Source organism: Mustela nivalis (genome assembly GCF_964662115.1).
Source record: "Mustela nivalis genome assembly, chromosome: 5".
Taxonomy (NCBI): Eukaryota; Metazoa; Chordata; class Mammalia; order Carnivora; family Mustelidae; genus Mustela; species Mustela nivalis.
The window spans coordinates 117,658,164-117,676,745 of record NC_139024.1 but is presented as its reverse complement, the minus strand read 5'-3'; the positions used below and the strand labels follow the sequence as shown (position 1 = coordinate 117,676,745).

Sequence of the window (18,582 nt, the reverse complement as noted above, 5' to 3'; positions counted from 1 at the left end):
CGGGGCTGGCCTCCTGGGGCCCAGCACGTTCACTTGCACCCCGCCTGCCCTCCAGCTCCTGCATATGAAGAGCAACAAGTACCTGACCGTGAATAAGCGGCTGCCGGCGCTGCTGGAGAAGAACGCCATGCGCGTGACGCTGGATGCGACAGGCAATGAGGGCTCCTGGCTCTTCATCCAGCCCTTCTGGAAGCTGCGGAGCAATGGGGACAATGTAAAGACCGGCCAGGGCTGGAGGGGCCCGGTGGGAGATGCAGGCCACAGCTCCAGAGGGGCTTCTATGGGGCCTCTGATGGGGGGACTGGGGGAGGTTGTGCCCATTTCTCAGAGGGACAGACTGAGATCAGAGAGATGCCCTTCCCACCTGCCCCCTGTTGCTCCTGTGCCCATAGGTAGTGGTGGGGGACAAGGTGATCCTGAACCCTGTCAATGCTGGGCAGCCCCTGCATGCCAGCAGTTACGAGCTCAGTGACAACGTGGGCTGCAAGGAGGTGAGTGGCTCGGGGGGGCCCTGAGGGCATAGACATCCCCTCCTCACCCTGCTCTCGGCCTCCAGTCCTGCCTTGGCCTCCTGCCGCTCCTCTGCCCCATTCTCCACCCTCCAGGCCAGCAGCCCCAGGGCAGCTGGGCTGGGACCTCAGGGTGGGGGGTGGACCCTGGCTGAGAGATAACACTTGCTCCTTGTGCTCTGACGGGAGCTGGGCTGGTCCGCCCCCAACCCCCTCACCCCGGGCCTTTCTGCACCCCAGCCTCTACCTTCTGGGGATCCACCTGGTGTCAGTCAGCGTTCTCTCTGCCCTTCCTCAGGTCAACTCTGTGAACTGCAACACCAGCTGGAAGATCAACCTGTTCATGCAGTTCCGAGACCACCTGGAGGAGGTGTTGAAAGGGGTAAGAACTGCCCCCCCCACCTCCCCCACCCCCGTTGCCACCTGCCGGGGCCCCCTTTCCCTACCTCCCCCTGCCCAGCTCTGCTCCTCGTCTGAGTCTCCTCCTCTGTGTGCCCCCTTCTCAGGCTCTGCACCCTCTTCAGCCTTTTTCCACCCCGCAGCACCCCAAACCCCGCTCCCCCAAGCTGGACCACCCCTTCTCTGTCTCTGGACTCAGAGCCTCCCTCTGCATCCTTTCTGGGTCCCTGCTAGCCTCCGTTTTTTTCTCTTGCTAAGGGTGTGCCAGAGGACTAGGGGTCCCCATCCCCTCACCATGGGGCCCAGATCCTTTGAGCACCCTATCCCCTCCCCCACGCTGGCTCTGTGGAGCCAGGCTAGGCACCCTGCCCTTTGCCCTGTGCCCTCTTAGGCAAGGGCCTGAGGTTGCTGAGTCAGGACCTGTGCCCTGGTTCCAGACCCGCTAGCATGGGTGCTGGGGCATAGGGGTTGGCAGGCGCCGAGGGGCTCAGCACCTCCCCCTCCCCCCTCTACCCATGCTCTGTCCAAATAACTTTCTTTTTTATTTTTTAAAAAGATTTTTATTTAAAGATTTTTTATTTGAGAGAGAGAGGAGCAAGAGGGGGGAGGGTCAGAAGGAGAAGCAGACTCCCTGCTGAGCAGAGAGCCCCATGTGGGACTCAATCCCAGGACTCTAGGATCATGACCTGAGCCCAAGGCAGTCGCCTAACCACCTGAGCCACCCAGGCGCCCCCAAAGGCCTTTCTCTCCCTTCCTTAAGCCTGTACATCATCCACATATCAACCAAGCCTCAGCCTGTGCTCCACCTCTTCCCAGAAGCCTTCTCTGATAACACATTCCTGCCCCCAAATCTGTGTGTGGCCTTTAGACAGTAAAGCATCACTGGGCTGAACCCCATGGTTTCGGTGAACCGGTCATGGCTTGGATGTTGGAGGTCAGGCAGCTTAGTTCACAGAGCCCATCCCGTTTTTGGCTCTTGCCCTATACCGTGTGCATACAGAAGTCCTGACGTTCTGCCAAAGTAACGGGTTTAATCTGTGTATCTTCACCGGCTCCCTCCCTGGCGCGTTCATGCGCAGAGCTAGGTGCTGGGTAGGGAAGCCAGAGAATGTCATTAGGGACAGGAACGGGTGGCAGCCATGCCCTGAGAGCCTGCCGGTTGCAGGCCCGTTGCCGGAGGAAGTGTGGTGGAAAGGTGAGGGTTCCGAAGCTGCACCACAGGTTCACCACTAGCTGTGTGACCCTTGACAGGACACTTACTTATCTTCTCTGCCTGAGTCTTTCCACCTGTAAAATGGGGATAATGATATAGGTACCCAGGCAGTTTGGGTGAGGATGGGGTGAGGAAGTCCCTGTAAAGGGCTCACATGGCAGCTGGCATGTGGGAAATGGGCAGGGTTACTTCATCATACAAATCATGGCCCTCACAATTTCTGCAAGGAGGTCCTAATATCCCCATTTTGCACGAGAGGAAACCGAGGCTCAGAGATCTTAAGGGATTTATCCAAGGTCACACAGCTTGGAAAGTAGAACCAGGGTCCAGACTTGATCTCTGTGTCCAGAGCTCTGGAAATGAATAGGCCACAGTCTCTGCACTCCAGCTGTTTCAGGCCCACGGGAGCAGAAGAAATGGGCAGGAATTACCCATATTCACCTAGGGGGGTGCAGCCATGGGTCTGGGGGGACCCCAGGAGGTGATATCCCTCCAGCCTTAATAGAGAGGGTGACTCAAGATTGGCCCTTAGAGGTCAGGTGGGGTCCCCAGAGATACAAATCAGGGAAGGAGACAGTCAACGGTGGGCTTGACATAGGAAGCTGGGGAAGCTTCTGGATAAGAGCATGCCCTGCCCTGGAGGGTCTCAATCTGGGGTCTGGGCAGAGTGCCTGGCTGAGGGTCCGGCCCCTGGCCCTAGCCACCTTCCAGGGGGGCTCGGCCCGCGTCCGGCCCTTTGCTTGCTGGCTCTGCAAGGAGCACAAGGGCCGTGCCAGCTACACCCACATCTGAGGTGGGGTGGGGAAGGGGGGGCTGGCCCCCAGGGAAGTCCTGGTTCAACCTGAGCCCATGGCCCATGGCTGCAGGGAGATGTGGTGCGACTGTTCCATGCGGAGCAGGAGAAGTTCCTGACGTGCGACGAGTACAAGGGCAAGCTGCAGGTGTTTCTGCGTACCACACTGCGTCAGTCTGCCACCTCGGCCACCAGCTCCAATGCCCTCTGGGAAGTGGAGGTTAGAGCTTGCCTCTTACCCAGGACCCAGCCCTCCTTGCTAGCCATGGGGCCTGCCCCTTTTCCCCCCAACACCCTGGAGGGTAGGACATGTAGAGCCCGGTGTGGGGGTTCGGGTGCCACTTACCCAGAGCTCTCCAGGCCTCCCTGGGGTCTGAGTACCCCTCCCTGGCCACCAGTCTCTCTTCCTTGCCTCACCCCTGTGCCCCCCCAAGGTGGTCCACCACGACCCCTGCCGTGGAGGAGCTGGCCACTGGAACGGCCTGTACCGCTTCAAGCACCTGGCCACGGGCAACTACTTGGCTGCCGAGGTGAGCGGGGTGGGAGAGGGCGCCTGGGAGCTCAGGCTGTGTGGGCACATGGGCGCATGTGAGCCTGGAAGTCGGGCTCACGTCTGTACACATGGACACACGTGTCTGTGGACCCTGGCTTAGCCGCACCCTTGGATTTAACAAATACTATCAAATAAGTGCTTGATGCAAATAAGTCCGTTGAATATTACTGTGCCTCTGCTCTGTGTCAGGAGCTCCTTTGGGCACTGGGGAGTCACCAGCAAGCCAGGTTCCCACCCCTCATATGACTTACAGTCCACATGTATGTCTGTCCATAATATGCAGGCTTGTGTATACTGGGGCGTTTGCATGTGTGTGTTTGTATGTGTGTGTGTTCTCATCTGTGGGTCCATGAAAAGGGCGAGAAGGGCAGGGCCTGGGAGCTCTCATTAGTGGCTTCCTCAAGAGTGATTTGGGCTTTAGCACTGGGGTGGGCACCTCCAGGAGGGTGAGGGACCGTCTGCCCCAACATAGGGCCCTATGTGGACCTTGTTTTGGGGTGGGGGGTCATGTGAGCATAGCTCCATATCCAGTAGCTGTGCCCATCCTTTTTGTCTGTCCAGGAGAACCCCAGCTACAAGGGTGAGGCCTGTGATCCCAAGGCAGCAGGAATGGTGAGGAGCAGGGCTCCAGGGCCCGCGGTGGGGAGGGACCGTGGGGGTTAGCCAGGAAATCCTGGGAGGTGAGCTGGAGGGAGAAGGCCTCTTGGGTGGGATCCCAGATGGTTTTGGGGGGACCTGAGAGCAGGGAGGGGCTTCTGTCTGAGCTGGGGTCCTCATCCCAGGGTGCCCAGAGTCGTGTAGGTCGCCGGAACGCTGGAGAGAAGATCAAGTACCGCCTGGTGGCTGTGCCCCATGGCAATGACATCGCCTCCCTCTTTGAGCTGGACCCCACTACGCTGCAGAAAACTGACTCCTTTGTGCCCCGGTGAGTAGGTGCCATGTGCCTGGGGGCTGACAGGGGTGCCCAGGCTGTGCCGTCCTGTCCCTGGGCTCCCTGCATCCCATGCTCCTCTGTCCTCCTGAGCTCTGGCCTCAGGACCTGCCTGTCTTGCCCCTCTGGGGACCAAGCTCTCAGAGCGGTAGGCATCTATCCTTTACTTAACGCATGTCGTGTGCCCGGCCCTGGGTTCTGGTCACACGCGGTGCTGCCTTGTGCTGGCTGCTTCATCAAAATGCCTTCTCTCTGGTGTTCTTCATCAGCCACCTGCCCCCCTCGCGCTCTGCATATTCAAGCACAGGCTGCACAAGTTTGTCCACGGGGTGGGAGGGAGGGGGGGGACCAGGATCCCCAATCTTTAAGGCCCCCCAACCCTAGACGCTAGGACATAATGTCAAGAAACTCCCCAGGTGTCAGTCAGGCTTTGGCATTTACTAGGTGTCTGACCTCAGGCCCTTTGCCCTGACTGCCTGATCTGACAGTGGGCATATCAAGTGTACCCAAAACAGGGCTGACGGGAGACGTAATGGCATCCCTCACTGTAGGCCCACCAGCCCTCACCTGAAGCTCTTGGGGCCAGGTGCGTTTTGAGATTCAGATTGTTTTTCATTTCAGAAAGGTAATTACATTTCGTAATCAGACAAGAATGTTTCTGCTCTGAGACGCACGCATCTTGCCGTGAAGTGGGATAAATATCTAAGTAGTCTCATTTGTCCAAATGAATCTTGGTTTCAAGTTTACAAACAAGCTCCAGCTTTTGGAACGCTCTGGGTTTGGGGCTGCAGGCGAGGCACGTGCGGAGGAGCAGCACAGGGCCTGGGGCCATTTGCTGGCCACTCTTCTCTGGCTTGGGCTTCTCCTGGGAGGGGACCGGTCTCCCTTGTCCCATGGCCCCATGGAGTCATGTGGAGATGTGGCACCCTTGTGGGGCAAGGCGGGCTGCTGGGATTCACTCTGAGGCCTGCCCCCGGCCCCACCTCCAGGAACTCCTATGTCCGGCTGCGGCACCTCTGCACCAACACGTGGATCCAGAGCACTAACGTGCCCATTGACATTGAGGAGGAGCGGCCCATTCGGCTCATGGTGCGAGCCGCCTGGGGTTGCGGGGCTGGGGCTGGGGCTGGGGCTGGGAGACCGAGGCAGGGTCCTTGGCTTGTCCCTCGGTGCCCAGCTGACATCTCTCCCTTTAGCTGGGCACCTGCCCCACCAAGGAGGACAAGGAGGCCTTTGCCATCGTGTCCGTGCCTGTGTCTGAGATCCGAGACCTGGACTTCGCCAATGATGCCAGCTCCATGCTGGCCAGTGCTGTGGAGAAACTCAATGAGGGCTTTATCAGCCAAAATGACCGCAGGTGGGCCGCACGGCTGGGTCCTTGAAGGGTCTGCATTTCATGAACCAAGAAGTCACAAAGCAGAAGCCGGGCAGTCTTGGCTGGCTGTGGTTGGGGAGACAGAGGTGGGGACCGGTTCCTACAAGTTTTGGTGGCCCCTGGCTCTTGCCTCACAGCTCATGTGCTCCCAGAACTAATCCTGATGAAGGGTTCAGACTCAGAGAGGTTAAGAGACTTGTCTATGGTCACAAAGCTAGTAAGTGGCAGGATCTGGACAGAAATGCAGAGCCCTTCACCCCAGACACCTTGTGCCCTGTTGTTCCTTTCCAGATCTGAGTACAGAGAGATTCTTTGTCCCAGGGCACTATGGAATCCAGGGTGGGTGGGGTGAGGGGTGTGTTTTGAGAGCCTTTTGGGGTGAAGCTGGGGAGCAAAGTTGAAAGCCGATGATGGGCTTTGTGCTCTGGATAGCAGGGCAGGCGAGTGGCTTGATGAGAGCATGTTTGGGGCAGGGCTAGTTGCCTTTGAGGGGCGTGTGGCCCCCTGGGTCCTGGGGGTGTTTCCCTAGGTCGGTGCCTCACACTTGTCATCCCTGGTGTCCCTTCATGAAGGTTTGTCATCCAGCTGCTGGAGGACCTGGTGTTCTTCGTCAGCGACGTCCCCAACAATGGGCAGAATGTGCTGGACATCATGGTCACCAAGCCCAACCGGGAACGGCAGAAGCTGATGAGAGAACAGAACATCCTCAAACAGGTGTGTGCATCCTCAAACAGGAGGGGCGGGTCTGGGCCTTGGGGGAGGGGCCGGGTGTCCAGAAGAGGAACCTTTTCCCATCCGCAGTGGAGCTTCAGTCTCTCTGCAGCTTCTCTTCACCCCTTTTTGGAAAATGAGTATTTGTTGAGCTCTGGCCACATGCCCCAGACCCTGCCCTAAGTGCCCTACACCTATTGGCTTGGTTGATCCTGTCCACCTGGGGGAGATAACTATTATTATCCCATGTTACCTGTGAGGAGACTGACACGTGGAGGTTGGAACGACTTGACAGAGAGTCTGCAGCTAGAAAGCAGCGGGGTCAGGATCTGAACTCAGGATGTCTGCTCTGGAACTTGTGCTTTTTTTTTCTTTCTTTCTTTCTTTTTTTTTTTTTTTAAAGTAAGGTCTATGTCCAGTGTGGGGCCTGAACTCACAACCTGGAGATCAACAGTCGAATGCTCTGCAGATTGATCCAGCCAGGAGCCCCCAGAACTTGTGCTTTAATAAAAGGGGGGCGCCTGGGTGGCTCAGTTTTTAAGTATCTGCCTTTGACTCAGGTCATGATCCCGGGGTTCTGGGATCGAGCCTCACATCGGGCTCCCCGATGCGTAGGGAGTCTGCTTTTTCCTCTCCCTCTGCCACTCCCTGCAGCTCCCGCAGTCTCTCCCTTTCTCTCTCTCAAATAAATAAATAATATCCTTAAAAAATACTATTTCTGAGGCACCTGGCTGGCTGAGCCAGTCCGTGGCATGTGACTCTTGATTTCGGGGTCGTGGGTTCGAGTCCCACACTGGGTGTGGGGATAACTTAAAAAAATATTTTTTTCTAAGTTTTGATTGTAAAACTTTTATCTCTCTTTTAAATTAAGTTAAAGTTTTCTTTTAGATTTTTATTTATTTATTTGACAGAGGGAGAGGGAATACAAGCAGGGTGAGTGGGAGAGGGAGAAGCAGGCTTCCCACGGAGCAGGGAACCTGATGTGGGGCTTGATCCCAGAACGCTGGGATCATGACCCAAGCCAAAGGCAGACAGACACTTAACCTACTGAGGCACCCACCCATGTGCCCCTGATTGTGAAACTTTTCAAATAGTGAGAAAGTAGTGCAAGAATAGTACAGTGAACACTGTACAAACACGGCCCGAATCCACTTGTTAACATTTTGCCGGTTTGGCTTTGACGTAACTGTGCGTCTGTACATCTGTCCTTGCATCTGTAGATTTCCAAACGGGGTGAGCCTCACCCTTACGTTTTTCAGTGTTCATCTCCTGGAATAAGGGTATTGTCCTCCGTAAGCACAATACTGTCAGCACAATAAGAAAATTAGTAATGATACCAGTCCATATCAGATTCTTTTACTTTACCCAAAGTGTTTTTTAAAGCTTGTTTTTTGACCCAGGATCCCACGAAGGTTTTCTTATTCCATTTGGTTGTATTTCTTTGGTTTCTAGAAAAGTTTTTCACACTCACCCAATCTTTGCTTTTAAAATTTATTGATTACATTAACATTTTTAAAAAAAGAATTAGTGGTTTTTTTTTTTTTAAAGATTTTATTTATTTGACAGAGAGACAGCCAGAGAAGGAACACAAGCAAGGGGAGTGGGAGAGGGAGAAGCGCAAGGAGCTGGATGTGGGGCTTGATCCCAGGATCCTGGGATCATGACCTGAGCCAAAGGCAGATGCTTAACAACTGAGCCACCCAGGCGTCCTACATTAACATTTTTTAAAAGATTTTACTTATTTGAGGGGGGTGGGTGTCCCTGCTGAGCAAGGAGCCTGCCTTGGGAATTGATCCTGGGACTCTAGGATCATGACTTGAGCCCAAGGCAGATGATTAATGACTGAGCCACCTTGGTGCCCTACATTATTGTTTTTTTGTTTTTTTTTTTTTTAATGAAGTTGGCTCTGGCCACACTGGCCTGCCTTTTCTCTTAACCGCAGACCCATGAGCTATGGCAGCCCTGAGCTCTTCCCCCAGACTCTGAGCCAGGCCCAGGATCAGAGTTGGCATTCGTCACGTGGGGATGGGTGGGCTGAGGCCAGCAGTGGCATCCCAGCCAGAAGAAGGGAGTGGGGGCTGGAAGTGGGGCTGATGGTGGGTGGGCTCGGTTCTCCGTCCAGCTTAGAATCAGCTAGGGGTTCCTGTCAGTGTGGCTTTGGGGCAGGGTGACTTTGGGGCCAAGGGTTCCTGGGATAATGAGGGATGCAGACAGGTGTAGGGGGATCAGTTCTCATATTCTCTACTCCCCCAGATCTTTGGCATTCTGAAGGCCCCTTTCCGTGAGAAGGGGGGTGAGGGCCCCCTGGTGCGACTGGAAGAGCTGTCGGACCAGAAGAACGCCCCGTACCAGCACATGTTCCGTCTCTGCTACCGGGTGCTGCGGCATTCCCAGGAGGATTACCGCAAGAACCAGGTGTGCTGCCACACCTGGCCTGAGCCTTCCCGGCTGGGGTGGCCCCGCTCATGCTCACCCCCTTGCCAGCTTGCTCCCCCCCCCCCACCACTCTGCAGGTAGTTGCTGTGGAGTGCACACCTGCTATGTACCAGGCCTTGTTTTAGGCTCTGGGGATACATTAGGGACCCAGACAGTAGGGCCCGCTTTATGCGGTCAGTCTCTGTACCCAGAAGGGCCTCGAGCTGGGTTTGATGCTCTGCTGTGGCCATCTTGAAAGTCCCAATGTTCGAAGAAGGGTTCTGCTGTTTCATTTTGCCCCGGGCCCCACAGATAACGCAGCCAGTCCCACAAGGCAATTCCCCCCTCATGGAGGCTTTGCTCTGGTCGGGAGATAGGCTGCGTGAGCTGAAGAAGTCTGTTAGGCAAACCCAGTCTGCTGCTCAGAGCGGGTTTCCTCCCCCGGACCTCCGCCTTGCTAGTGGGAGTACCCAGGCCCTGGTGGGGGGTGCTTGCGGGAGCAGAGCCGGGCCCCCTGCCACTTGGCTCATCTGTTCTCCAGGAGCACATCGCCAAGCAGTTCGGGATGATGCAATCTCAGATCGGCTACGACATCCTGGCGGAGGACACCATCACTGCCCTCCTGCACAACAATCGTAAACTGCTGGAGAAGCACATCACCAAGACCGAGGTGGAGACCTTCGTCAGCCTCGTGCGCAAGAACCGGGAACCCCGGTGAGCCCACCAGCCCACCTCCCGTGCTGCACCTGCCCCCGTTCTCCCAGGGTATAGGGGTGGCGGGCGCTGATTGTGATCATTCAAACAGTGAAAGACCCTTGCCTCCACTGGTAAAGTGCCTCATGTCTGAGGCCTTGGCCTCTGCAGCCCTTCCCTGGGGACCCTCCTGATTGTGGCCCAATCTCGAAACCAGAGGATTGATGCCTGTATTGAACCAGTTGTGCAATATTTTGGAGGAGAGTGGGGTGCATCCCCACCAGGGACTGGTGTCTGAGCCCCCTCCTCACCCCCACGGTCCCCACCCCAGGTTCCTGGACTACCTCTCTGACCTGTGTGTGTCCAACCACATCGCCATCCCCGTCACCCAAGAGCTCATCTGCAAGTGTGTGCTGGACCCCAAGAACAGCGACATTCTCATCCAGACCGAGTGAGCCATTGCGCTGTCCCCTGCCCACAGCCCCGCCTCTTCCCTGCCCTGCTCCTCAGGCCCTTTACAGCTCGGGCCCCGGGTGCGTACAGACTGGAACCATCCCTCTGGCTGTCTATGCTCTGTGCCCGCACTGTGCGAGCAAGGACGCCTTGGGGACTGAGCCAGATCCTCTGTCCTTGAGAAGCTCGTGGTCTGAGGAGTGTGTTTATTTGAGCTGGCACTCGGCCAAACTCCAGGAGGGGGTCTGTGCGGCTGGGCACACAGGCGGGGGTGCTCTGGCCTGGCATCCTAGCCGCCCTTTCCCCCCCGGCCACCCACCGCCCCCACTCTCTGTGACGCACGGCCCTGGTTCACAGGCTTCGGCCAGTGAAGGAGATGGCTCAGTCCCACGAGTACCTGAGCATCGAGTATTCAGAGGAGGAGGTGTGGCTCACGTGGACGGACAAGAATAACGAGCACCACGAGAAGAGCGTGAGGCAGCTGGCGCAGGAGGCACGGGCAGGCAATGCTCACGACGAGAACGTGCTTAGCTACTACAGGTGCCTCTGGGGGCTCAGCTCCTTCCTCGTCCTCAGCGCTTCTGCTGCCCTTGGGCCTTCTTGGAAGGCCGGCAGCCAATCCTGGCTGAGGGATGAGCTCCAGCAGCTGTGTGGCCTTCCCTGGGGAGGCTGAGTGTCGCCCAAAGAGCTCAGTCCAGGGACGGGGCCTGAATGAACCTGAACCTGTGTCCACGCATATTTATTTAAAAAATAAGATTACTAGATAACCACTTAGCCAGTGCCTGCCATAATTCAAAGTGTTTTCCCTGGCCACTCATGAAAGCCTCACCGCAGCCCCATGACTACTGTCACCCTCAGAGTTGGGGAGATAAGCACAGGAGGTGAAAGGACTTGCCCAAGGTCACACTTCTTTCATAAGGGGCCATGGTTCAAACCCAGGCCATCTGGGCTCTGAGCAGAAAGCTGAGGGCAGGCCAGCACCCCATGCAGAGCAGGGCCGTTTGCAGGCCTCCTTTCAGTCGATCTCCTGTTGGGGCTCTGTACCCGCTGCTCTGCGGAGGCCTGTCCCCCTGCTGCGCTTCCCTCACCTGCCTCTCCCAGCCTCTCGCTCAGCCAGCTCTCCTCCCGTGAACACCTGTCCTGGCTGAGCCAGAAGTGGTTTTCTTCGCAAGGAAGGGGAGGGCTGCAAACGCTCGCTCAGAATTGTGTCTTTACTGTGATGCTGGTGGGTGCCTGGTTTGACCTAAGTCCCTCTGCCATTCTCCCAAGGCCTCCGCCTGGCCTGAGCCCAAGTGCTGGTGGCCCTCACCAGCACCTGCCTGCCGAAGGCTCACCCTCCACCCTGCCCTGCAGGTACCAGCTGAAGCTCTTTGCCCGCATGTGCCTGGACCGCCAGTACCTGGCCATTGATGAGATCTCCCAGCAGCTGGGCGTTGAGCTCATCTTCCTATGCATGGCAGATGAGATGCTGCCCTTTGATCTGCGCGCCTCCTTCTGCCACCTGATGCTGCACGTGCACGTGGACAGGGACCCCCAGGAGCTGGTCACGCCAGTCAAGTTCGCCCGCCTCTGGACTGAGATCCCCACAGCCATCACCATCAAGGAGTGAGATGGGGAGCAGAGGGGTGGGCCAGGCAAGGCTGGGCTGGGGGGATCTCAGCGACCCTTATACCTCACTGCCTCCCCCGACCCCCAGCTACGACTCCAACCTCAACGCCTCTCGCGATGACAAGAAGAACAAGTTTGCCAGCACCATGGACTTCGTGGAGGACTACCTCAACAATGTGGTCAGCGAGGCCGTGCCCTTTGCCAACGAGGAGAAGAACAAGCTCACCTTCGAGGTTGCAGGGCAGGGGGCGGCAAGGGGTTGGCGTTGCGGGGGCTCTAGGCCTCAGCTGCCCCCAGGGGTGCTTTGAGGGCTCCATGACCTAACTTGCCACCGTGCCCCAGCCAGTTCAGGGAGCCCACATAGACTGCCGGGGCTCCCCAAGGGGGAAGATTCTCCCCGGCCACCTGAGAGAGGACTTGTGGGGGGGCCCTCCATTCACCCCTGCAGGCCCCTTCGAGGATCACCCCACCTTCCTGCCTTTCTGCTCTTTCCCTCCAACCCCCCAGTAGCTTTCCTTGCAGGCCTCGCTTCCTCAGTAGCCCACTGGGGGCAGCCGCGGTCCTCTCAGACCCACGCCCCCAGAGGTCCTGCCTTTTCCAAGGACCTTCGTCACACCCTCCTGTCACACCCTCCTGACAGGGGCTCAGCCCTGCTTTCCCATCCTGGCCCCGCCCCTTGCGAGGCCCCGCCCCCGCTCACCTCGGGGCCCTGCCTCCTCCCCCCGCAGGTGGTCAGCCTGGCACACAACCTCATCTACTTCGGCTTCTACAGCTTCAGTGAGCTGCTGCGGCTCACTCGCACGCTGCTGGGCATCATCGACTGCGTGCAGGGCCCCCCGGCCATGCTGCAGGCCTACGATGACTCAGGCGGTGAGACCTAGTGGCCAGGGCCACACATCCCCACCCTCACCCAGCCCGGGCCTTCCTCCTCCTCCTCCTAGCACCACAGTCCACTCTGATCAGCCCCCTGTGCAGCCTGCCTCCTGGCTTCTGCTGGACCAGAGGGGCCCCTGTCCCAGCGCCGTGGAGACTCTGGGGCCCTGGGCAGTTGTCTTCCAACACAACTTGGTCCAGATGGGAGATAATGTGGGAGGAGGGGAGACACAGGCCCTGCCCAAGGAGCTCCCAGTCAGACAGGGGAGTGGGCGGGAGACATGTGACCACAGACACAGCCCAGTTCTCAGGGACACGCCCAGGGGTGGCACAAAACCTCTAATCAAAAAGTGCGTTGTCTGACACCTGGTGCATCCTGCTCCCTGCACGGTATCCCCTGTGTCCCCCAGGCTCTGTAGCAGCTCTCATGATGCCCCATGAGAGAATTCTCACTGCTCTCCCCACACAGTTAACCTTTGCCATGGCCAGTCCCTCTTTACCCAGGTTTGGCTTAAAGCTCACCTCCCGCAGAAAGCCTTTCTGGGTTAGCCCTGCCTCTGACAGAGCCAGAGCCAGAGCCAGAGCTCCTGAAGGGCACCCTGCAACCCCCTGGTGCTTCTCGCTCTGCAGGCAAGAACGTGCGCCGGTCCATCCAGGGCGTGGGCCACATGATGTCCACCATGGTGCTGAACCGCAAGCAGTCTGTCTTTGGGGCCCCCAGCCTGTCTGCTGGCGCTGGTGCCACTGAGCCACTGGACAGAAGCAAGTTCGAGGACAATGAGGACATTGTGGTGATGGAGACCAAGCTGAAGATCCTGGAAATCTTGCAGGTGGCTGGGCCAGGACAGTGGTGGAGAGTGTTGGGAATAGAGCAGGAGAGTGGGGGCCTAGGACAGGGAGGTTGGGGCTGGTGAGCCCCTGCTCAGATCACAGTATCCAGTAGTGGGAACTCTGCAGTGATTGGTTATGTAGCTCAGTGGTTTCAAAAGCGTGGCCCTTGGACCAGCAGCAGCATGGGCCTCACCGGGGAACTCAATAATGCGTGTTCTTGGGCCCCGTCCCAGACCCACATACTGATCAGAGGCATCCGAGGCAGGCCCACTGTGCTGTGATTGGCCTCCCAGGTGATTCTGGGGGACAGTAAAGCCTAGCTCCATCCCTCCACTGTACAGATGAGGAAGGGAAGGGGGAGGGGATTAACTGCCTTCCTGCAGAGATTTTAGAGCAGAAGTAGAGCTTTGAGGGTTCATTCCCTGGTGAGGCAGACACGGTCTTTCCTGTTCTGGGTCTTGTCTGAGACCCCCTAGCAAAACTGGGAGAAGGGGCTGGTAGGACCCTGAGGGTGGTCAGAATGCCTGCTTTTGCCTTGCTTCCACCAGAAGATGGGAGGGCTAATGCAGTGACCACCATGGGGACCCAGTCTGGGCAGGGCCTGGTTAAGGAGTTGGAGGGTTCTTGTTCATTCTAGGAACTAAGGGCTTCCGGATCTACGTCCTGGGGTGTGGCCAAAGGATAGAGTCCAGTGAGGGGTGTCTGTAAACCCTCTGTCCTCACCCTCCACCCACTCCAAACTGGCCTCTCCTGCTCCCTGCTAATCTTCAGTTCCACACCCCCCTGCCCTTCAGCCCCGGGCAGAGCAGGGGAGGAGGATGAGAGCTGGCCTCTGCTTTCCTGTCAGCATCCTCCCTGGGAAGGAGGGACGAGTGATCTATGCCTCATTTGGAGAATAGGTGTCATCCCTCATCACTGGGGCAGGAGAGGAGCAGAGGGCACTCCAGGCCTCCCCAGGGAGAGGAGTCTTGATTTTTTAGGTTGTGATGTCCTACGGTAGCTGGAATATCTATGCTGAGATCCCTGAGTGCTAGAGCTCATTCGGGGTACCCCTTCCTCCTTCCTGGGGTGCGACTGGCCTTCTGACTGCATTCCAGTCCTCACCCCATCCCTCCCTGCTTCTCCAGTTCATCCTCAACGTCCGCCTGGACTACCGCATCTCCTACCTGCTCTCTGTCTTCAAGAAGGAGTTTGTGGAAGTGTTTCCCATGCAGGACAGTGGGGCTGATGGCACAGCTCCGGCCTTCGACTCCACAAGTGAGCCTTGACCCCTGCCTTCCCCCACCTTCAGGCTAAAGCTGTGTGACTCACCCAGGGGTACACATTAGTGGGGTGGGGGCTGGGGGCACCTCGGGTCCAGCTCCCCAGCCCTGCCTCTGTTTCCCACCCAGCCCATTTAATTGCCATGGTGAGAGGCAGAGGCAAACATCATTCTCTCCATCTCCTAAATGGAGAAATTGAGGCCCAGAGAGAGGTGGGGACTTGCCTGAGGTCACGCTGTCAGGTGCTGAACCAGAGCAGGACCCAGGTCCCCTGGTGTCCAGCTCAGAACTCTGCTGGGCCCTGCAGGGTAGTGGGGCTGCTCTGGTCCCCGCCGCGGCTGGCTTCCACCCTCACCCTGGGAAGGAGCATGAAGGTGCGGCTGCCACCCAACCAGTGCAGGGAACGGGGTAGTTCGGGTGCCTCCCTGCTCCCTCACCCTGTGTTCCCCATATTTCCTGGGCACGGACCTGCCACCTGCCCCCATCCACTCACCCTTGCTCCCCACAGCCGCCAACATGAACCTGGACCGCATCGGGGAGCAGGCGGAGGCCATGTTCGGAGTGGGGTGAGGCCAGGGTTCAGTTGGGGGCTGGTGTGTGGGGTTGGGTGGGTGATGCTGACACAGGTGTGCAAACTCCCCTCCTTGGGGTTCTCTAAGCGGCCTCTCCTCCTGGGTCTGCAGGACCTTTACTGGGCTCTGGGGCGGGAATCTCCTTGGCTCTGTGCTTTTGCCCTCTCATGCCTACCTAGCCCCAGGGACATAGGGGCCATTTGGGCCCTCGTGTCACCTTGGTCATCCCCTGCCCTTACCCAGAGCAGTCGTGGCTCTATCTACATTGGGACTTGGCCCAGGTAGCTGGAGGGGAGCAGCGGGAGGCATGGGGGACAGTCCGCTGTACACAGTGCTGGGATGGGGAGAGGTCGCCTGGGAGCTGGGGGCAGCACAGTCTCTGTGCTGTGCCCTTGACATTTAGTGAAGCCCAGGGACCCCGACTCAGAAGAACATTTTTAAATTCATAAAATAAAGCACATCAGTTACAAAGGAAACCAAGAGCTTTGAGAAGCAGTTATCAAAATATTGAAGAAAACAAATTTGAAGTGACAGTTAGATCTGTGGATCTTTATTAACACATTAAGTAACCAGCTGAGCTGGGGGGGTGGTAATTAGTACCGTGATTTCGAAGGAACAGTGCATGTGAACGGGATTCACAATTTCTGTAACCACTATAAGGCGATGCGCAAACATCTGTGACTGTCACTGGTGACAGAATCGCTGGTACCCCAGCTTCTCCTCACTGAAGGAAAGGCTGCATTTTACTTAGTAAACTGACGGGAATTTTCCCCACCTCCATTCCTGACCCTCAGCCCATCTCCACGAACCCTTTGGTGGAGGGAGTCCTGTGGGTCGGGTCCCCTGCAGAGTCCCCGCTTCAGCTGCGTGATCAAGGGGAGTCCTGCAGGATCTCAGGGAACACGGGGCTCCCTTGGAATTTCGGGACGTGGCTGGGGTCACTATCCCGAGTGCGAATTCCACGGGGTGCGGCATCTGCTGGTGGGTGGCAGGGTGGGCGGTGGGGAGCCCAGTGCCCAGCGCCCAGCATGGCTGTCCCTGGCGCCGCAGGAAGACCAGCAGCATGCTGGAGGTGGACGACGAGGGCGGCCGCACGTTCCTGCGTGTGCTCATTCACCTCACCATGCACGACTACGCGCCGCTGGTCTCGGGGGCCTTGCAGCTGCTCTTCAAGCACTTCAGCCAGCGCCAGGAGGCCGTGCACACCTTCAAGCAGGTGCTGCTCCTGCCTGAGCCCCCAGACAGGCCTTGGGGAGCGGGGCAGAGGCCCCAGGGGGCTTCCAGGGTGTGTGGGTGGGGGACTCTGAGGACCATCTGGCCCAGGCCCTGAGTGGGTTGGTATCCTGGCCGGGCTTTGGCCTGTGCTGGGCACTGGGGGGTTAACTGGGGTTAACCATGGGGGGTGGGGTGGAGCTTGCTGCTCAGGGGAGCTCAAGAGGCTGGTTTGGGGGTTTTTGGCCTGGCCTTGCCGAGCTCCTGAAAGGTGAAGGCCAAGTGTTGGCCACCTTTAGGACCTCTCTGCCTGACTCGAGGCTTGTCACTTTTCATGAGGCAGACAGACTCGAGGGTTTCATAAATGATACCATGTGCACCTTTGCTAAGGGCTTCAGATCACGCCTGGCACACAGCCTGCACTGAGGTGACTGGTTCTGTGACCATGATGTCGCATGGTGTCGACAGCGCCCTGTGAAACACGCCTGCCGTCTAATGAGCACATGCCAGGCGCAGAGCCTTGGCCTTGTCTTACTGGGTTGGGGGGAGCCTTAAGGCCTGGGAAGCTTTCCTGCTTTACCCTGACCAAAGTGAGTGTGGTGGGAGCTGAGGCTGTCCTGCCACGGGGAATCAGTGCTGCCAGGATTCTTTGTCCTGCCCTGACAGCCTTAGCAGCACCAGTCAATGAGCAACTGAAGCCCGCTGATGGGGCAGCTCATGACAGACAGTGCAGAGAGGCCTTTGGCCATCAGGGAAGTCTTACTAGAGGTGACGGACCATAGCCAACATTGAGGAGGAGCAGAGGCCTGGAATAGGGCAGGCACCGGGGGTCTCCGTGCGGCAGTGGACCGGGAGTGCTCATCTCATCTGGCATGCCCACGGTCAACCTTCAGGTGCAGCTGCTGATCTCGGCTCAGGATGTAGAGAACTACAAGGTGATCAAGTCGGAGCTGGACCGGCTGCGGACCATGGTGGAGAAGTCGGAACTATGGGTGGACAAGAAGGGTAGCAGCAAGGGTGAGGAGGTGGACACAGGTGCTTCTAAAGACAAGAAGGAGGTGAGTAGGGTGGCAGGGAGCTGGGATGCCAGGGCTGCCAGCAAGGGCTGGGCCCAGCTGACCCCCGCCCCCTTCCCTGTGTCCCCAGCGGCCCACAGACGAGGAGGGCTTTCTGCACCAACCTGGGGAGAAGAGCAGTGAGAACTACCAGATCGTCAAGGGCGTGAGTGGCCTGGGGCCCTGAGGCAACTCCCCACGCCCTGCCTCTCCCCAACCCCACCCCAGCTGGAGGCTCTGGGGCCTGGCCTCTCCTGCCTCCCCATTCTGCTGGCCACTTGCGTTCTAAATACACATTTTCTGGCTTTGCCTGCACATTAAAGACAATCCTGCCCAGGTCCAGATGGAATTATTTTAAAGCTGAAGGAATTTAATGAAATTCCATTTCACAGTCATATTGTTCTATTTACTTTTATGGGTGGAATTGGGTTTTTAGTGCTTGCCTGCCTTGTGGTGATATGACTCAGTGAGCGTGACCTCCTCCCCCTTCCTGTCCCCGATGTGAGCTGGGCTTGGCCAGGGACTCCCACCAGCCTGAGGGAGGCGGCGGGGCTGCTGGAGGAGGAGGGAAGGGGCAGGGGCTCTGGGCTCACCCCCCATGCTCCCCAGATCCTGGAACGGCTGAACAAGATGTGCGGCGTTGGCGAGCAGATGAGGAAGAAGCAGCAGAGGCTGCTCAAGAACATGGATGCCCACAAGGTCATGCTGGATCTGCTGCAGATCCCCTATGACAAGGTGACCTCTGACTTCTGACCTCTGACTTCCCCCTAACCCTGGCCCAAGCCAAACCACGCACTAATACCCAGCGCTGACCTAACCCAGCCTCACCCTGACCCCAGCTTCTGTTGCCCTCTCTGGCCTCGTCCTAATTATCTTAGCTTCATTGTAAACTCTGACTGTTGCCTCCTCATCTTTCTGTCTTTTTTTTTTTTTTTAAAGATTTTATTTATTTGACAGAGACAGAGCTTGAGAGAGAGAGAGAGAGAGAGAGAGAGAGATCACAAGCAGGGGGGAGGGGTAGAGGGATAAACAGACTCCCTGCTGAGCAGGGAGGTCTATGTGAGGCTCCATCCCAGGACCCTGGGATCAGGACCTGAGGCAAAGGCAGACGCTTAACCGACTGA

The 18,582-nt window shown here is 57.6% G+C and overlaps 1 protein-coding gene across 2 annotated transcripts in view; it reads left to right on the top strand.

Annotated features, from left to right (window-relative positions):
• The window catches only part of ITPR3 (inositol 1,4,5-trisphosphate receptor type 3), a 66,175-nt gene that overhangs the window by 29,058 nt on the left and 18,535 nt on the right, over positions 1-18,582 (top strand). The window contains exons 5-28 of one of the 2 annotated variants that reach the window (XM_082732449.1): positions 56-214; positions 393-491; positions 808-891; positions 2,988-3,134; positions 3,349-3,444; positions 4,029-4,079; positions 4,259-4,392; positions 5,388-5,487; positions 5,595-5,755; positions 6,346-6,487; positions 8,738-8,899; positions 9,441-9,613; positions 9,924-10,043; positions 10,403-10,585; positions 11,399-11,650; positions 11,742-11,886; positions 12,382-12,523; positions 13,157-13,356; positions 14,485-14,614; positions 15,128-15,185; positions 16,242-16,407; positions 17,297-17,461; positions 17,550-17,624; positions 18,068-18,193. In XM_082732449.1, coding sequence (XP_082588575.1) covers positions 56-214; positions 393-491; positions 808-891; positions 2,988-3,134; positions 3,349-3,444; positions 4,029-4,079; positions 4,259-4,392; positions 5,388-5,487; positions 5,595-5,755; positions 6,346-6,487; positions 8,738-8,899; positions 9,441-9,613; positions 9,924-10,043; positions 10,403-10,585; positions 11,399-11,650; positions 11,742-11,886; positions 12,382-12,523; positions 13,157-13,356; positions 14,485-14,614; positions 15,128-15,185; positions 16,242-16,407; positions 17,297-17,461; positions 17,550-17,624; positions 18,068-18,193 — 3,270 coding nt within the window. Of the gene's footprint in view, positions 1-55; positions 215-392; positions 492-807; positions 892-2,987; positions 3,135-3,348; positions 3,445-4,028; positions 4,080-4,249; positions 4,393-5,387; positions 5,488-5,594; positions 5,756-6,345; positions 6,488-8,737; positions 8,900-9,440; positions 9,614-9,923; positions 10,044-10,402; positions 10,586-11,398; positions 11,651-11,741; positions 11,887-12,381; positions 12,524-13,156; positions 13,357-14,484; positions 14,615-15,127; positions 15,186-16,241; positions 16,408-17,296; positions 17,462-17,549; positions 17,625-18,067; positions 18,194-18,582 lie in introns of both variants that reach the window. The other variant, XM_082732448.1, reaches the window with a different exon arrangement.